Source organism: Symsagittifera roscoffensis, chromosome 2 (assembly GCF_963678635.1).
Source record: "Symsagittifera roscoffensis chromosome 2, txSymRosc1.1, whole genome shotgun sequence".
Taxonomy (NCBI): domain Eukaryota; kingdom Metazoa; phylum Xenacoelomorpha; order Acoela; family Convolutidae; genus Symsagittifera; species Symsagittifera roscoffensis.
In genome coordinates this window covers 62,364,547-62,383,208 of record NC_087063.1, presented here as the reverse complement: position 1 = coordinate 62,383,208, position 18,662 = coordinate 62,364,547, and the positions used below count along the sequence as shown (strand labels likewise).

The following is an 18,662-nucleotide window of genomic DNA, read 5'->3' as shown; positions in this document are numbered from 1 at the left end:
GCCTCATTTTTGCAAACTTTCTGCGCCGCATGAACATTTTTGAAAAAAAAAACAGGTAAAAAGTTCTATTTTTGGCACTTTTTGGAAGTTTGTTGCCCAAAAAATTGCGTCTTTTCGGTGCGCGTCTCCCTTCAAAATTAGTAAAAAATGGCGCCAAAGGCGCCTTTAGTAATATTTACGGGTTGTGCGGCCAAAAATGGATTTCCAACCAAAAAATTTGCAGCCAAAAATATAAACTCACAAAGGGTAACCTTTGGTTGTTGTTTAGGTCAAATCCCTGAGGGAGGAGCCACTGCAGTCGGAAAATCTTTGATTAATCTTCAATAAGAACGCCGAAAATGTTTTTGAAATCAGCCCAACCAAATAATTTTATCAAAGTCAAGGCGCGGAATTTGGTTTTCTTGAGATTTTTTTGAGTTTTATACAAAAAAATGCTGTTATGATTTTTTTTCTGATTCGATTTTTGATCATAGAAATAACAGAACAATATTTCTGATTTTTTCTGGCCATAGAAATAAACAGAGCAAAATTTGTGATTTTACTATGATCGGAGAAGTATCAGAACGATAACTCTGATTTTATTCTGATCAGAGAATTATCAGAACAAAACCCCTGATCAGAAAAAAGCTGAACTGCGGTTTTTTTTCTCTGATTTATCTCTGATCAGAGATAAATTGCCACTTGCCAGAATCTGATACAGAACTGATGTTTTACTAATAAATTTCTGGAGAAGTAATAATTTTCTGTGTGACTTCAACTCGGGTGGTCTGTTGAAAATTGTATTCCTACTAAAATTGCTTAAATTATGCGTTAAAGTATTCAATAACTATGCTAAGAGTATAATCAACAACTATTCATAGAGAATATTTATAAATTTTCCGTGAGTGTTACTGTGGTGTTAGAAAATAGATTTATTTAAATATTTTTTATTATGGGTTTCATTTCTAGATATCGAACTTCTTTTTAAATAACGAACTTTTTAAATAACGAAGTCTAATCAATTTCAATTAGACTTGCCGGTTCTTTTCAAAACATAATCATGTCCCAAACTGAAAAAAAATAAACTTAATTCTGCGATATTTATTTGTTGCAAATTGATTCGGCTCATTGATTCGGCTCAACACTCAAGTAGTTTTAAGTGATACCATCTAATTTTTTTCTGACAACGCATCGCTAGAAGCGAAAAGTTGCACATTGATTCGGCTCAAAACTCAAGTAGTTTTAAGTGATACCATCTAATTTTTTTCTGACAATGCATCGCTAGTAGCGAAAAGTTGCACATTGATTCGGCTCAAAACTCAAGTAGTTTTAAGTGATACCATCTAATTTTTTTCTGACAACGCATCGCTAGAAGCGAAAAGTTGCACATTGATTCGGCTCAAAACTCAAGTAGTTTTAAGTGATACCATCTAATTTTTTTCTGACAACGCATCGCTAGTAGCGAAAAGTTGCTAAACAACGGCCATCATTTTTCATATTCAAGTTAATAAATTTTTCGTGGTTGCTTACTGGATATTTTTTGAGAAAATAATTCTTTTTCTATTCCTAGGAAAAGCATAACACATCTGGTTATTTAAATTAATTTCTCGAACAGTTAAATCTATTTTTGATTATTTTAGAGGGCATAATTTTGAAGTGAAAACACTGATAAAAGTACAGGAAAAGCAAAAACTCCGACTTAAATATCACGGTAGCTAAAAAAATATCAATCAAACGGCTTCAACTTGTTGAAAACTATCCGGGTCAAACGTTTTGAATTACTTCATTCCTCCTTCATTTCTGGATTAGGTTTAAAAATTAAACGTCAAATTTCTTGGCCTGTTCCTCAATGTGTTTGGGGAAAGGCATTTTGAACGTCTTCGGGAAGTCATGTTCCCATGTATGCTGTGACCTCAAGATCTGGCGCTCCTTCAAAAGGTCATCAGTTGACCTCATTTTGACCCACCATCTTCCGGGATTATATGTGATATCTTCTTTGTCGTATTTCGTGCCTGCAAATGTAGCTTCTGATTTTTCTAGTCTATAAAACTGGTTATTAAATTTCAAGTTGTTAAATTATGTTAGGCGGTCCAAATAAAACGGAACCTGGACAGAGGTTTTTGAAAACGAAGTCACGCTGGTGCAAATAGTGCTTAAACCTCAAAATATGTCGACGTTTTCAGCTCTAAAAGATAGTAAATTATTGTTCCGACTTTCGATACGAAAGTAATTGTTCCGATTTTCGATACGAAAGTAACGGAATATTTGTGCTCGGGGTGGGTTTTTTTTCTTCAGACAATATTCGACTTTTAACTAGCCATTTTTGACAAAATTTTTTTATATCATTCGAAAACTATTGTTGTCCTGAGCTTAAACTTGAAACACTATTTCACCTATTTCAACGCATTTTTTGTAAAGTTATGGGGGTTTAAAGATTGCCATTTTGGCCAATTTGGTCAATTAACGCGCAATATATTTCGCGCTATTAACGCGTAAGCGGATATTTAATCCGTTTTACAAATCGTTCCAAATTGGTTGAAAGAAGCTTATTCGCCATAATTCAATTGTTTCAAGGAGCAAAATATATCCTTTTGTACTTTATATGGCGTGTAGGGGGATGTTTTTCATAAGAAATTTTTCAAAATTTAGAAAAAATAAAAATTTCATTTTATTTTATTACATTTATTTTTTTTTGTTATTACTGCTCCATAAAACTCAAAAGGCAGTCGGAACATTTAGGGCTTCGCACTGATACGAGCAGTCTTGTTAATTTGTAAATACTAAATTGCATTAGCAAACCCCCACTGAAGTTTCATCAATAAAAATCGATTATAATTGAGTTTCCTTGTCAGTGTCCACAAAAGTGAAAACAAATCGATTATAATCAATTAAAAGTGGATTAATATTACTCAAGTGGTGGGAGGTTTCAAGTGAGGGGTGTTCAGGTGGGGGGGGGGGGTTCAGTGGGGGAGGAGCAAAGGGGCAAACGTAAGGGGGATTGAAGGGGAGCAAAGGGGCAAAAGTTAGGTGGGGGAGGGAGAGCTTAACGGAATTTTTTTGCAATTTGAGTTTAGGTTTAGAAATGGATTAAGCCGTACACTCACTTTGCAAAGTTTCCGCAAAACTCACTTGATAAATGCAGAAAATCTTGCAAAATTTTGCACGACGCGCGAAACAAAAATAAAGAGTAAGTAAATCCATTTTAATGTGATTACCTACTTATTATTATATCCATTATGATGGATTCCAAAAGAATTATAAAGCAATTGTTTTGGCGAGAAAAAAATGGATTTAAATCCAACTTTAGTCCAATTTTGTTGTCTGAACGTAACATGGAAATCGATTATATTTACAACATTGTAGACCACCAAAATCCATTATAATCGATTTGTTGTCATTTTTCTTAAATGCGGGAACGCATAAGTTATACAAATGCGCCGTGTAGTAAGTTCTTTTTATTTACGTTTAGGAAAGCTGGAAACAAAAATTACCTGTGGTCTGAGGACACTTTCACACAATTCTCATATTTGTAATTCCGTCAACTCGTTGAACTCCATTCTATTATTTAGACCAATTTTGCTTGTCGCCTAATTTTTCAGCCCAAAAAGTTGTGTGCCAAAAGTAAAATGCCTGTCGCCTGGTTTTGCATGCCTTAACTACAATCTAGGGGATAAACGGCAAGAAAATTGGACGTTAATATTGGAACGGATATCAGGCGACTTCGCTATTGTTGAATTACGAGAATTCGATGAGAAATATTTACCGACTCCAAAAGGATTTTTGTTTGAGTTTTCGTAAGCGCAAATTAGATTACTACATATCACATCAAAATATTTCAAGCGTTTTAAAAAAGCAAAGAACTATTTGCATTTATTACTTTATGAAAAACATTTATGAAAACGTATATAATATTTATGATCAGTTTTGAGATTTTATCATTTTTTTTTGTATTGATGTGACTAGAACGTAAGCATAAACGTCAGTTTTGCAAAGAACAATTATCCTCTGAACTTCATTTTTTCTTACAATTTTGTCTATTAAGGTTTTCTCCTAATTTCCTAGCTCCCAATCATGGGATAATAGAAGAAATTGAAGTTTATTATGTCTGAAACAAAAATATCGTGTCACTAAAAATTTTGCTCGAGTTTACTTTAAAACAAAACAGATCAAATTTTCACATGTCATAACTGAGAATTTGTGCATTTCAAACATGTTTTTTATTATTCGGAAAATTGTTCACCAATTAATTATTATGAACATTTAGATATAACTTGGGTTATAATTTCTCAAGGTGTTTGTGAAGTTTTGTTTCATGTAATACATTTTAATAATTTTATACTTTTTGTCAAAAATGCTATTTTTGCAGACAATCAGGGGCGGATTTAGGGGGGGGGGCGTTTTGAGGCGGACGCTTTTTTTCAGGGATTCGAAACCCTGCCGACCCTTTGGTACTTTTTAAGAAATCCATTTTTGGACGACGGACTCTAAAATTTTTTCCTAAAGGTGCCCTGGGCGCCAATATATACTAACTTTGAGGGGGAGCGCACGCGCAAAAAAAAGCGTTTTTTTTTGTCAAAATTTTTCAAAAGGTGCCCAAAAACGGCTTTTTTGACCTGTTTTTTTTTCAAAAATTATCGTGAGGCGCAGAAATCTTATTTAAATCTTAGCCACAACAGCGTCTTTTTAGTGCTTTAGGAGAGCTCAAAAAATCATTTTGGTCGACCTAAAAAAAGGTCGTCAAAGTTTTCGAACATTTTTTGAAAATCCGCCTCCCCCTCGAGAAAAAATCCTGAATCCGCCCCTGCAGCAGACAATGTTTAGTGTTCAAACTATGTTTCATTAGTTTCTAATATGTTTTTCTCCAATTTGTTGACGACCATTCACTAGTAATTAAAATGGGGATTGATGATAGAAAGTTAAACCAAAGTTGATTAAAGCCCCATATGCATTAATGGCTGGGTTTGAGAAATAAAACAAACGATAATATTATAGGTTTTGTTAGTTTTGGCTCATGATGAAATCACACTAGTACTCGAAAAAATCAAAACCAAAAATCTCAAAAATCTTGAAACAAACGCTTATAAAAAATCCAATTATTCAACGACCTTTTTCGAAATACGTAAAGAATACAACTAAGACGTTAGATAACTTCATTTATGCTTGAGAAAGTTCAATCTAAAACAAATCTAATCAAATATTTTTGTTAGCAAATCTCCGTTTTGCAGGTTGTCTACTTTTTTGGGGGGCTTATGAATTAACGGCAGAAAACTCATTTAAATAGACTGCAATGCTGTTTTACTTGATAATTATGATCCAAATGACTAGTTTGGTTATTTTGAGCTTCTTAAAATAATCTTTTTCCCCAGAACTTTTGTTTTACAGCAGAAATTGAGTTTTTGATAGTTACAATTAAAAAAACTTTTCAATCAGTAAAATAGACAAATAAATTAATTGTTTTGTAACTGAATAATCCTAACAGATTCATGGTCAGCCCAGCTTTTTTCTTGATGTTTTTATCATGATAATTTAACAATCTAGTGTCGCCGAGTACTCTCTTTTGATACCTAGTAACGAGTATTTAATTCATATTTTGTACCTGAAATTTTTTTTTTTATGTCTGACGAAACATACAGACGAAACATAGGTCATTTCTTATCATACTCATATTTTTAAATAAATTTATTTTTGCCCGCACTGAAAACTAATGGTCATTAATCGATCAATTATAAAACAATTTCACTGTCAGTCTCTAAACAGATTGAAAAAACAATCGAACATATTTGACTAAAAGTCGATAAAAATCAATGGAAAATCAATAAAATAAAATTTGTCTTTCTAATGGACTATCTCGTTTTTTTTTTAAATTGTCCCAAATTTTCAAAACATTCCAGTGTTTTTACAAATTGACAAATGCTTTTGATTTAACTCGTGTTTTATTAGAAAACAGCAAAAAAATTACTAACTTTGGCTAAAAAAATGTTTATATCTTTTTCAATTTTTTCCCTCTACCAGTTTTAGATATATTTTTTCAGTTTCTTCCCAATTTGCGTTCATATTTCCCTCCTTGTCCCTCATCTTATGTTAAAGATTTCTGAAAAACTCAACTTTTATGGAAAAATGTTTATCATACAATTTTCATATATGGAAATTGTATGATAACCATTTTTTTCTAAAAAAAAAAAAGAAACAGTTTTTTTTTCATCTTTTCATCACTAGACTGTTTTATTTGGTTGAAATAGCAGCAGAAACTACTTCGAATCTTTTTTCAGTGGTTTTTTGAAATTGTATGAAAATTGTATGATTAGCATTTTTCCATACATTTGATGTATGGAATTGTATTATAAGCATTTTCGGAGTAGTGAATTAAAAGATAAGAATTTTCGGTTTATGGAGGTCAACCCGGGTTAGTTAAAACAAGTTTTTCTCAGAAAAGTGTTAATTTGTTGGTAATTATTACCAAAAAAAATAAATCTTATGCCAAAAAAGTTCGGCTTGTGCAAAATGTGGAGTTTTCTGAGGATTTTTTATAATCAGTTGTTTTTTTATTCTTACCTGTAGATAGTGAAGACGCCATAAGGACTACTGATTGCTTCCGGTTGGAGTCGAAGATGGACTCTGGCTCCATGTTTGTATCTCCCCCTTTGTGTGTCTGCAGGGGAGGCAGGAAGGGTTTAAATTTGCTGATTGCGGGCGCAGAGCTGCGCTGGTTTCTTGCCGACGCAGCTACAAAAACAAAATTTCCTCATTAAATAATTGTCAGTTTCTTAAAATCTTCAAGATACACTAAACCAAAAGTTCCGGTACTTCAATCCTGAGTATTTATATTTACGGGATAGTTTGCGAGAAAATGTATGAATGTTTTTTTTCGGAGTTTGTTTACTTATCTAATAAATTTTGCAGAAAAGTTACTTTCGATGGAGTAACATCAAAAATGAGGATGAATCCTGATTGTGCACCTCTGTTTTTCTGCTTGAGTTTGAGTTTCTCCTTCTTCTTCTTGGCCAGTTCTGCGTCTGAGAGAGGGGGAACCACTTGGTCGTACCTGTTCTTCACTTTGACAGTCACTCGGGGGTCACTCCAACTGTAGGCCTTGTCCATCACAGTCTCCTCCTTCACAGTCTCAATCGACACGCGGGCACCTAGAGGGAATAGACAGAATGGGATAGCTCGCTGGCTGAAATTCAGAACAGGAGGTTCTAGTGGGGATGGCCAAACGAATAAGTCTCAGCCTCTCAACGTTACGAGGTCAAACTGTGCACTAGATTGGTTTTTTGAGACCCACCAACATCCTTGCTTGTTGCTTGAGGTCGAGAAACGTTAAGCAGCCCAGAAATATAACCAATTTTGCATATGTAACTCTTAACCAGGTTCTCCCTGCTTACACCATGAATAGCTCGTATGTAAGTCCTTTCCTTTAAGGGTAAATGATTTTCGGCTTAGTAGCGAATTCATTGCATGCGAACGTGAATTGAATGGCACGAATTCAAAGCCAGTAGCACAGTTGGATGGAACAATGCAATTTTAAGAGATGATATTTTGTGGAGTCAAAATAATTAGCTAATAATATTATCCTGTTTTACGAAAAACCTGGATTTTTATGTTTAAGATGACACGGGAAACTAAATATGTACATTTTTTTCACATTTTTTTTACCAGAGAAATTACACCAACTGAGTTAGGACTGGTGTGTATAACTCATAGAGTAATTTCGGATAGGGTACACCGTCTGCTCGTCACGCTATCTTATTTTCGGCCGGATAGATTCGTGCAACTTCTTAGTCTAATACCGATCCTAATCTTACTCTTATACTATCTAGTCTCAGGTTGTTTAACTAGTCTCTGCTAGGCTCAATAGATCTAGGGTATACTGGTTTATTGCGGCTGCTGAAGTGCTCGGGAGAGTCCAACTAATTTCTAAGTTAAATTCAAATCTCTCTGGTGCTGAAATTACAAGTAACTTCAGCACTTACAAATAAGTGGGTTGTTAGTTAGATGGATCATGATTGGTTAATATTAAATACTTTACATTGGTAAAATATCTAATTTATCCAATCATAAAATATAGTTTAGATCAGGTTCCACCCATCCGGGTTTTACAGAGTTTTTTAGAATAGTTCTTCTGCGATTCGAAGGATGGATGATGGACGTTGGTTTTTGGCGAACATCTTTTTCTTCCGTTTCCTCTTTGTTAAAGAAGTTCCAGGAAGCTGGAGTTAGAGACATAAGACGTTGTGTCTTCTAGTGACAACGACTAAGTCTTTGCAACAAACTCAAATCTGATTTCAGAATGGTTGGCTATGTCAGGTTTTTCTGTTCTGCGTGGAGAACTTCTTTTGTGTCTGATCTAGTTTGGGAATGGCGTGGAGATTGTGCGTGGAGGGGATGCCTGGTTACTCGGATCTGTACGTATACTTGAACATCGAGGTGGTCATTGGTCTAGTTCAATGAAGTCCTTTTCTGCGAAGTCAAGTCGTACTCTAAATCCTTTGAGTTGTGATTGTGAGTGGCATATCGATTGTGGTTGGTCATTCTCTCTCGAGTGTAGTGGGGTCGTTTTGTCTTTAGATGTTCGTCCTTGGTGTTGTATTCTGATCTATGTATTGCATAATGTAATTTACATTTTATAAAACATTTATTAGTTTAATATTTTTTAATTATGATTTTAGTTAGTTGTTTTCACAAAAGCTTTTTGTTTTAGTTCGGTTATTTTGAAGAGTTACTCACACTTGAGTAGCTCTTATTAAAAATAGAGGTGTGGTCACAAAGCGTGGATGTAGCGCGGTGGGTTAGGCCGGCTATAGAGCATGCTCAGGACGTCCTTCCTGGTGGGTTAGGCCAGGAGTGGGAGTATGATTTCATGCGGTTTTTGTGAGGGGTCCTGTTATGTGACAACGTTTTATGTTGGGTTTGTTGTGGTTTTTCTTATGTCTTGTTGGTTATGTCCTTTTTCCAAAAAGCAAATTGTTCGTGGTATGGGTTTGTCTTTCGACTTTTTTGTGTTTTATTATTTCTTTCTTAGACTTTATAATAGTCTTCAAAAGAATAAATTATCCAGTTTTAAACTGGGTTAATCCGGTTTGGGTACCGTTGGTTTCCTTTTCTTAGTCATGCTGTTATTCTATGATTTGTGGTATTTAGTAAGCTGCGTTGGTTAGTTTTGTTTAGTATATGATTCCTTTCCAACCGGGTTAAAGGAAGGTTTGAAACATGTTATTATATGTTAGAGTTGTTGAGTGTGAAAACTTGAAACTGAAATTCATTATTTTAAACAATTCTTCGTGGGCGAGCTGTGCGAGTGTGGATAGAATTTCTGTGCGAATAAATGAGAATATCAAAAGGTTAGTACTGCATTTGCATTTTATTAATTTACTGCATAGAATTGGTAAATTTACTGCTAGTTATGGGGGAATTTTAAGTTACAAATTTTCATCATAATTAGATTTACTGCTTGTGGGGAAAATTTTAGAAATGAATTTACTGCATTGGTATTAAATTTATAAATTTATAAGTGTAAGAGATTAATAGAATTTTTGAAATCTGTTTGATGAAATTTGCGATTTTTATTTGTCTTTTGTGGTTTTTGTAGGTGATCGTCGGATGAAGGCTAAAAATCTAAGGAAAACATGGATAAAGTATGGTGAGTTTTTTTTTTTTTTTAATATTTTAATTAGTTAGTAATATTCATTTAATTCATACTTACCTGTTAGTCGTCGGGGAAAAAACCGTGGGGGAAGATGTCGTGAATTAGTTCTGAAGTTGTTAGTAGTTTAGCTAAGATGCGGATGATATTTTCAGTCTGAAGCAGTGGCCAAAGCAATTGAAGTGCCTTAATAGTGGTTAGTTCTTCAGTGCCAACTGCAAACTCATAAGGTGTGTTTTGGATTAGATTATATAATTTGTGATTGAATTTAGTGTTGTGGATGAATTCTAAAATTGGGATTTCTATAGGTTGTACAAACTCGTGCGGGATAAGGAAGGGTCGGGATTCTTCGGCGTTGAAGGTCTTGGTGATGGGACAGAAGATGTACATTTGGGTTATGGGATCATAATTGCGAAGAATACCATGAAGGTTAGTATCTTTAATGCAATATGTGAAATTTAGGAAAAATGGTGAAGTGTATTTGGAATTAATGAATTGAAAGCGATGGTGTGGTTGTCTAGAGGGTGTGTGTAGGTCAAAGTGATTTTGGATGAAGCGATAATAACTATATGTGTGGGTTTGTTTAGTGCGCAACATAATATCGTGTGAGCAGTGTAAATCTCTTTCGTGTGGTGCAAGGAAATGAAAGGTTAGTGAAAATATTTGGAAGCGTTCTTTAAAACTTTCGTATGCTTGTGTGTCTGTTAGTGCTTCTGAAATAATGTGATCAAACTTTCGGTCGAAGATGTTTAGTGTAAATATATATGGTGTCTTGATGAAAAATTTCTCGGTAATTTGTGGATTAGCGAAGCGATCGTCGTCTAAGAATTGATCTTGGTTAGCTCTGATGATGTTGTGATCATAGTATTCGAGTGTATATTCGTTAGCTCTAGGTGCAGTGTGTGTTTTTAGTGATTTTTTATATCCAACGTAAGTAAATTGTCTAGCGGTTAGTGGTGTAGTGAGTCGATATAGCATGTCCGTATTTCGCTCTATATCGATGTGAGTGTTAGATAAAGGTAAGCAAAGAGGGTTAGTAAAATGATAATATGAGGTCCAAGAGAGAGTGGGCATTAAAACGTATTCATCTACAAAGTTGCGTGTTTCGTTAGTGTCGTGGGGGGTGTTTAAGGTGTATTGTGGGAATGAGGGTAAGGTGATGGCTAAAAATTCTTTTGTGTTAGTATGCTTGGGGTGGTTGATGTATTCACGGGCTGTTCCTGGTTTTGCTGGGAAAGGATGGTTGGGGAACTTTCTTTTAAAAGTGCGGTAAGCTCTATTAGTATTGTGTGAAGATTCAGTTGATGTGGATGATGGTGCTAATGATTCAGTATAATTTGAAGAGGGTGTAGGGGTAGGGGGGTTGGATGAATTGATTGTGGAGGAGATTTGGTTTATTGTTGGGGTATGGAGGTGGTAGGGTTGTTGTTGAAGGGTAATAAAATTATCTAGCTCTGGGGAGATTCGGGGGGTGTCTGGAGAATGAGATGATTGGTCAGAATGAAGTGAGGAGTAGGTTGGGGTAACTTGGGAAGCATAAGAGGGTGTGGAAGTGATTGGGTCAGGGTTATTGGATAATATGGGTTGAAAAGGGGGTTGAGAAAAATTAGAAGAATTATGAAAATGATTTGATGGGGATGGTTCTGAGTCGGCAAATTCATCGGGGGTTTCAATATTCGGGTTATTGAGTTGTGAGATGGAATATAAAACTGAGATGTGTGAATTAGTGTCGGAATTCATGCCTGATGTTACATTACTAGATGGAAAATCGGGTGGCGGAAAAGCAAAAAGTGGTATTATTGGGATTGGAGAGGTAAGATTGGTTGGGTGGGAATTTGATCGGTGTAGTGATCCAAGTTGGCGGCTCATCGTGGGCTAAAAAAATGATTATTTTGAGACTGAAAAGCGGTGGTATGGGGTTGTTCAATAATTTGTTCATAAGTATTTTGATCTTGTGACTGGTGTGTCATTATATGTTGGATGGGACTTTGTGATGTGGTGAGTCGAAAATTTGGATTATGTGTGATGGCTAAATTTCGAAAATTTCATGGGACTAGGGATAGTGGATGGTTATTTGGTAGGGGTGGTAATTGTGGTGCCGTTGGCGTTATGTCTACATTGTTATGTTCTTCGTCGTATGTATTTTGTCGTGTTGCTATTTTTGTGTTATATTCTTTTATTTGTGCGTCTAAAAGAATTTTGTTTATAGATGTAGAAAAGATTCCAATAAATCCTGCAAAGAGTATGCGTGCTACGCTTGCTTGTCTGTTTACTTGTGTGTGTATAGCACATGTGTTGTAGATTCCTTTTAAAAGTGAGAAAAGAAATCCAATAAAGTTAAACATTGCGTATAAAATAGTCAATTTTTCTAAGATGTAGTAGGGCCATCCTAGAAAATCGAGGATCTCATTTTTGAGTGTAACAAAGCTAAAAATGTTAATTGGTGATATATCTTGGGGACGGTATTTTTCACCGTTTAGATATATATAATCTTTAATGTCTTTAAAATATCCGCTATAGTCTTGCGTGTAGATATCGGCAAATCCTGCGGTTTCTGCAAGTTTGCGTAAATTTTGGTCTATTGATTGTCTTTGTATAGTGTCCATTTGTGTTAATAATTCTTGGAATTGTTGTGTTCTAATGTGATGTTGAATATCTGATTTTGAATAGATTCCTATTGATTGTAAGTCTATATTTGGGTTTCGAGCAATAGCGCGAATGCTTTCTGGTGAAAATTTTTTGAGTGATTGCATTAATGTGGGATATGGAGTGAGAAGATAATATTTATTTTCATCAGGGTTTAGTTGTACTACATTGTGGCTGTTTTCTGATCCACATGGGACTGCGGTATCCCAGAAATAGGTTCTTCGTGAAAGTGTATCCACGAAATGTACTTTATTCTTATAAAAGATAGGGATTCTTTTATAACATCGTTTATCTTCAAAAACGTATAGTGGTGATACTTTTTTAGTACAAGTATAAAACCATAAGATGTTTCCTTCATAGTCTAAAAAATTTGATCTATTTCCAGATAATAAGTATCCTGCATAGGGTATTTTTAATACTGCTAGTGCAAGTGATTGTAATATTTGTGTTCGTTCTAATTCGCATAGTTGGTGTAGTGTTTCTAATTCGGAGAGTGACATTTCTTGAAAAATTCGGCTAATTGTATAATCTAGTTTCATATCTAAATGAATATCATAGTGGATATTACCGAAATATGTAGTATTCATTAGTGATAATTCTTGTAAGCGTGTGCTTCTGGTGTCATGGGGTTTTAGATGTCCACCAGGTTGTCCGTTGCTTTTTTCAAAATTAACTGGTATATAGGATGTTCCTTCGTTTGGAGGATGACCTGTGGCATATGGGTCGATTTTTACTTTTCCAGTGGTCATGTCGAATCCTTTTTCGTATTCAACTAATATTTCAGAGTATTGTGTTCTGTGAAGTGGATTCCTGTATTTACATGCAAGTTCTGTTTCTTGATATATTTGAAAACGTGTCAATTTATTTTCTATATTGTCTATGTTTCTAAAATTAGAACTTAGTTTTCGTGATGGATGGACTTGTTCATATGGAATTGATTGTATAAAATATTTTTCGTGAAATTTTATCATACGAGCGTGTATTTTTGCTACTTGAAATGTTGTACATGTATCTTCGGGGAACCAAACAATGGTTGCTTGTGTTCTCGTTGTAGGGTCGCAATAACCTTGATCATTTTTACAAGGTAATCGGATTCCTTGATAGATCATTGTATTATCTGATAAATCTCGTGTTAGTTGTATTTTTTCGAGTTGTATTTTCCAATCGAAAAACATTATTTCTTGGTATCCTTTATTTTTTGTGTCTGCTTTGCAGTTTGATGGGTCATTTATACCAATGTGTGGTATCCAATGTTTATCGTGTAGGTCATAGGTTAATCGTCCGTGTGCGCCGTTATACGGGTATTTTTCGTCTAGTTTTATATGTCCTTGGTGTCTTTCAAGTTGTGATTGATGTACAGAGTCTGAAAAAACTTGAAAATTAACTAACTTTCTTGCGGAGTTTTTATTTTGTGTGATGTTTAGTCTAAGTAATTCACTTTTACAATCGTCGGGATTGAGATGTAAAAGACGTTCTATATTACTCTGATAGAATGATTCATGGTCAAGTCGGTTTTTGTTTCCGTTCGAGACTTGTGAACAATGTACTTTCTTTTCGGAAAATGTTGCTGTGAATTTATAACCTGTAACTGTTGTTGCTCGGGCTTTTGAATAGAGTGTTGCTATTACATCTGTGGTTTCTATAGCTTGTGGTTCTGTTTCACATTGTGATACTTGATTTATTGCATATTTATGTAGTGTTTTTTGTTCATTTTCTTCACAATCGTAATGTGTTACTAATAAATCTTGTGGTCCTGTACGAGGGGAAGGGTTTATGTTTTGATTTGAGATTACTAGAAAAAGGAGTTGGAGAAAAATTAATAATTTTAGAATATACATGTGTATGATAATCCTGAGTATGGATTATAAAATGTAATGTAGCCAATTGTGTTTTTGGTATATCTGTCGTATTTGTATATTACTTCAGTAGTTATAAACGGTGGTGGTAGTGATTGAGCTGTTATTTTAGGTGGATTTAATGGGTAGGGATGTTGGGTAATATTATTTAACTTAACTGTGATTTCAAACTTTAATTGTAAACTGTTTTGTTGGAGTATTTGAATATTGTGATCACGGATATCGTTGTGAATATCTTGGCAATATTGTAATCTATTAAGTGCCCAGTTATGAAGGCGGTTACTTTCTTGATGTTGTCCAAATAATGGTGGAGGTGCTGTAAATGTATTCCAATCTAGTCTTAAAGGAATATTTATTGATGATTGTTCTCGATATCTGGCGTCGAGATTATTTGGAAAATTTAAGTTAAAAGGTGGTGGTGAAATCTGGCTTATTGATGGTGTTGATGGTAGTGATAATGTTTCTGGTAGTGATGAGGATGTTGTTGTATTCGTAGAAATATCTATTGGATTATTGACTAAATTTAATTCACCTTGTGTAAATGAATGTGTTGTCCAATATGGTAGTCGTGATGCCTGGTTTGGGGGGTTAAAGGGATTTTCACGTATTTGTTCAGATGTTGGTGTTGAACCTAAGTAATCTGATGGTAGGCTTGAGGTGCTACGTTGTGAAAGAAGCGTAGGGGTTTCTGGTAATATACCAATGGGGTTTTCTGGAGTGTTTTGTGATGGGGATTGAGGTATATCAAAATGAACTCTGGGAGTTTGAAAATTTCTGTTTCGTCGAGGATGTATAATTTGTCTATTTATTTCGACTGTATTTTGGTTTTGACTAGGATTTCTTATTCTACTTAGTTCTTGTGGTAGTGTTGGGTATAGGTTATATGTTGGTTCGCTTAGAGGTGCTTGTCGTTGAACTGGTTCTAGTGGTTCTGATAAACGAGCATGTCGTTCTTCAAAAGTGTATGGATTGTCTTGAAAAGAAATTCGTGTAGATGTTTGAGGATTTTGAGTAGTTGAAGGTGGTGTTGGGTTATCTTGGGATGATGTCGGTGAAGACTGATTCTGTGACTGTTGGGTAGCAATTTTTGATGGATTTTTGAATTGTTACTTTAGTGGAAAGGTTTATGTTTATTATAATATTCTTCCAAAAAAATAATTAGAAAAATTGTTGCTAGGGCAAATGTGATGATTGCTTTCTTTATACATTTGCATATTGTCAAAATGAGGGATGATAAAAATGCTATGAAAATTACAAACAATAAAAAAATATCAGTTCTACTGAAAATTTTTCGTATCATTTAGACAAGTTATATGAATCGTACCTGTGGATATAATCAAGGGTTTTGGAAAGTTGGAGGAATAGTTCGAGAATAGTGTAGAAAATTAAAAAAATGTTACAAAAAATGATTAGGATTATTAGAAAAGATTCAAGTATATCAAAAAGAAATATTATAAAGGTTTCAAGTATTGTAAAAAAATGTTTAAGATTTATGAGTATTTGAGTAACTGATTGAGAGAAGAGCATTTAAGAAATGATCTCTTGGTCGAATATTTTTTGCTGTTCGAGGCGATTTTCTAGTGTGGTCGGATTATTTATTAGTTTTTTGACAAGTGGGTTGAGTTTTGTAAAAAATTGTTGGGGGCAATTTTCATGGTGATTGGGAGGTCGTCTTTTTCTTTATTTTTGTTTGTCAAATGATCCGGGGTATGGTGAGATTTTTATACTTTAGGCTAATTAAAATGTTCATTTTGTTACTTTAGGCTAAGTTAACAAATTTGTTTTGGGGGTATTCGTGGTCTGAGTTGGGGAAATATTGTTGATCTTTGGGTTATTAGATAAGGGAGGGGTACGGTATTATGGTGATATTTATTTTAGTTGTCAAGTTGGAGTGGTTTGCTTATTTTTGACCTGGAGGTCGTAAAGTTATAGTTATAGATGTGCCTGGAGTTCTATATGATTCGTCTAATTGGTCTTAGTTTGAGTTAGAGAAAGTGACGGATTGGATGAATCCTATTGGTCTATTTTGAACTAGAATTATTGCGTACTTGTCAGCATGTTATTTTGAAAAATGTAAATGAAATATGTTTCGGAGGTTTCAAGGTTGTGAAGTATAATGTTAAAATTACTTTTGAAATTCCACTTTCTTTAAAATTTTAGATTGGGGGATGAATATTTTATAGTTTTTACGTGGTTGATTTCGGAGTCTTGTTGTTTTTCTATTTTCTGATTTGTCGATTTGTTCTTGGGGTATTATTTGTTCGGTCATTTTTCTATTTTTTCTTTGTTTTGGGGATTCTTTATGGTTTTGTGTATTGTTTTTGGTGGCGGTTGGTTTTGTGTTTTGATTTTCGGTGGGGTTATCATTTTGTTCTGTGTTTTTCAGATGTGGTTCATTTTGAATGATTTTTAATCCTGTGAAAGAATATAATTGAGTTAAATCGCGGAGTGCGTATTCTTTTGGGTAATAAGGTAATAGGTTGTTTCGATGTTGAACGATTTCTTTTTTGTTTGAGTCGGTAATTTTATATGTGACATCAGTGGGTTTTGCAATTATTTGGTATGGTCCTTTTCGAAGGGGTTGTAATTTTTTAGAAATTCCTTTTTGAGTATTAAAATTAGGTATTAAAACAAATGTTCCAATTTTTAATTCGGAGGCTGGTGTAAAACGTGAATTGATTTGTTCATTAATGTTTTGTCTTTGTAATAACTTTTTTGTTATTTTTTGATAAATTTCATTGTGTTTTTTATCTCTATTTAGAATCCATTCGGTGTGTGTACCGGAGGCTAGTTTAAGAATTTGTGGGTGATGAAAATGATCTTCATCGTGTGTATGTAAAGGTAGGTTATAACAAATTGAGTCTTTATTTGGTTGACAATAACCTTGTGCGTTTTTATGAGAATTTGCTGTAAACATTATTGGTTTGCGTGGCTTTTGGTTAAAAACCATTTCGTATGGTGACATTCCTAAAGTTGTCGTAATTTGTGAATTATACGCTAAGGGAAATAATTTTACATCTGCTGACCATTCGGTATATTTTGTATCATTTCCGTTGATGATACATCTAAGATATTCTTGTAATGAACGGTTCATACCTTCGACTAAGCCGTTTGTCCAAGGTGCATGAGATGTACGTGGTTTGTGTTTAATGTTATATAAATGACATAGTGTGATAATTTCATTATTTATGAATTCTGTACCGTTGTCTGTAACTAAAATTTCTGGTAGTCCGAATTTTGCTATCCAGTGTTCATAGAGTGTTGTGTAAGCGTAATAAGCGTTACAATGTGGTACTGGGTTAAGTGCTACATAATGTGTAAATGCGTCAACAATTACCATAATGTAGGAGTTTCCTTCGGATGAGGGTGAAATTGGTCCTTTGGTATCAAATGAGATACGATGGTTAAAGTACAAGCTTTGTCCTTTAAAATCTTGTTTTTGTGCTATTTGTTTTTGATTTGGGTAAGGTTTATTTAGTTGACATACTATACAGTCATTGCATAGTACTTTTATCCAAATTGGTGCATTTGGGAAGTAAAAATTTTGTATAAAATTTGAATATGTTTTTTCTGATCCAGAGTGTCCTTTAATATTTTGTGTATGTGAAATATTAAAAGCTATAAGAATCATACTTAAAGGGAGACAGGGAACTGTAGATTCATTCAGGTTATACTCTAAAAGGTCTGTATTTTCGTTAATTGTTGTGTTGTTAAATTTGCGAAAGTATCGGAGGAGTGTTTTGTTTCCTAGAATGGTTGAATCTGCCTTGACAGGTTTAGTTTTATATTTGTGCCATGATTTTAGTTGTCTAATTATCGGGTCAAGATTTTGATATTGTTTCAGTGTTGAAATTGTAATCGTTTCTGTTGGAGGGAGAAAAATGTTTTCAATTTCGAATTTAGATAAGGGTATTGTATCAAGTGGGTCGTGGAGGTCAAAAACTTGATTTATTGTGTATTTTGAATCATTTGTTTGTGGTCCTGATAAATTTATTTTATCAGTTAAATTTTCTTTTTCAATTAGTGGAAAATGGTCTTTCTTAGGTGGGTGTTGTTTTGTTCGTTTTTGTTGGGTGTTATTTTTTATCCATTGAGAATATGGGATTGGTTTGAAAGTTGATGTTCCAAGTAGATCAACTTCATAATGATTATTTTGACAATCTAAATAAAGTGGGAAATGTTGTAAACTATTTATTTGTGATTGTTCAATATCAGTTTTTACTGCATATTTGCATTCCAATCGGGGTGATGTTTCGTTTTCTGCAAGGTAGAATTTTATGTTTTTGGGTATTTCAACTGTTGTTTTTCGTGTAAGTAATTCAGGTGGTGTATTTCGACTTAAGGTGTCTGGTAATGCAAGATTTTTTCCTGCAGTCCAAACTATATGTAAGTTTGGAAATTTCATTAGAATTAGTTGAAATCTGTAAACTCGGTGGTTTGGGTTAGATTTTTGTGTAAAAAGATGATTGGTTTATGGTCTGTGAATAGAACTGTTGGATGTTTTGATCCAAGTATCAGAAATTCATATTCTGTCAGTGTAT

General features: G+C 34.1%; 1 protein-coding gene across 2 annotated transcripts in view; it reads right to left on the bottom strand.

Moving 5' to 3' along the window:
* Window positions 1-1,772: 1,772 nt before the first annotated feature.
* The window catches only part of LOC134839281 (ankyrin repeat and EF-hand domain-containing protein 1-like), a 34,758-nt gene continuing 17,868 nt past the window's right edge, over window positions 1,773-18,662 (bottom strand). For both annotated transcript variants that reach the window (XM_063854779.1, XM_063854780.1), the window contains 3 exons: window positions 6,936-7,118; window positions 6,532-6,702; window positions 1,773-1,991 (listed from right to left, as the gene is read on the bottom strand). In XM_063854779.1, coding sequence (XP_063710849.1) covers window positions 1,798-1,991; window positions 6,532-6,702; window positions 6,936-7,118 — 548 coding nt within the window. In that variant the 3' untranslated portion in view covers window positions 1,773-1,797. The remainder of the gene's footprint in view (window positions 1,992-6,531; window positions 6,703-6,935; window positions 7,119-18,662) is intronic.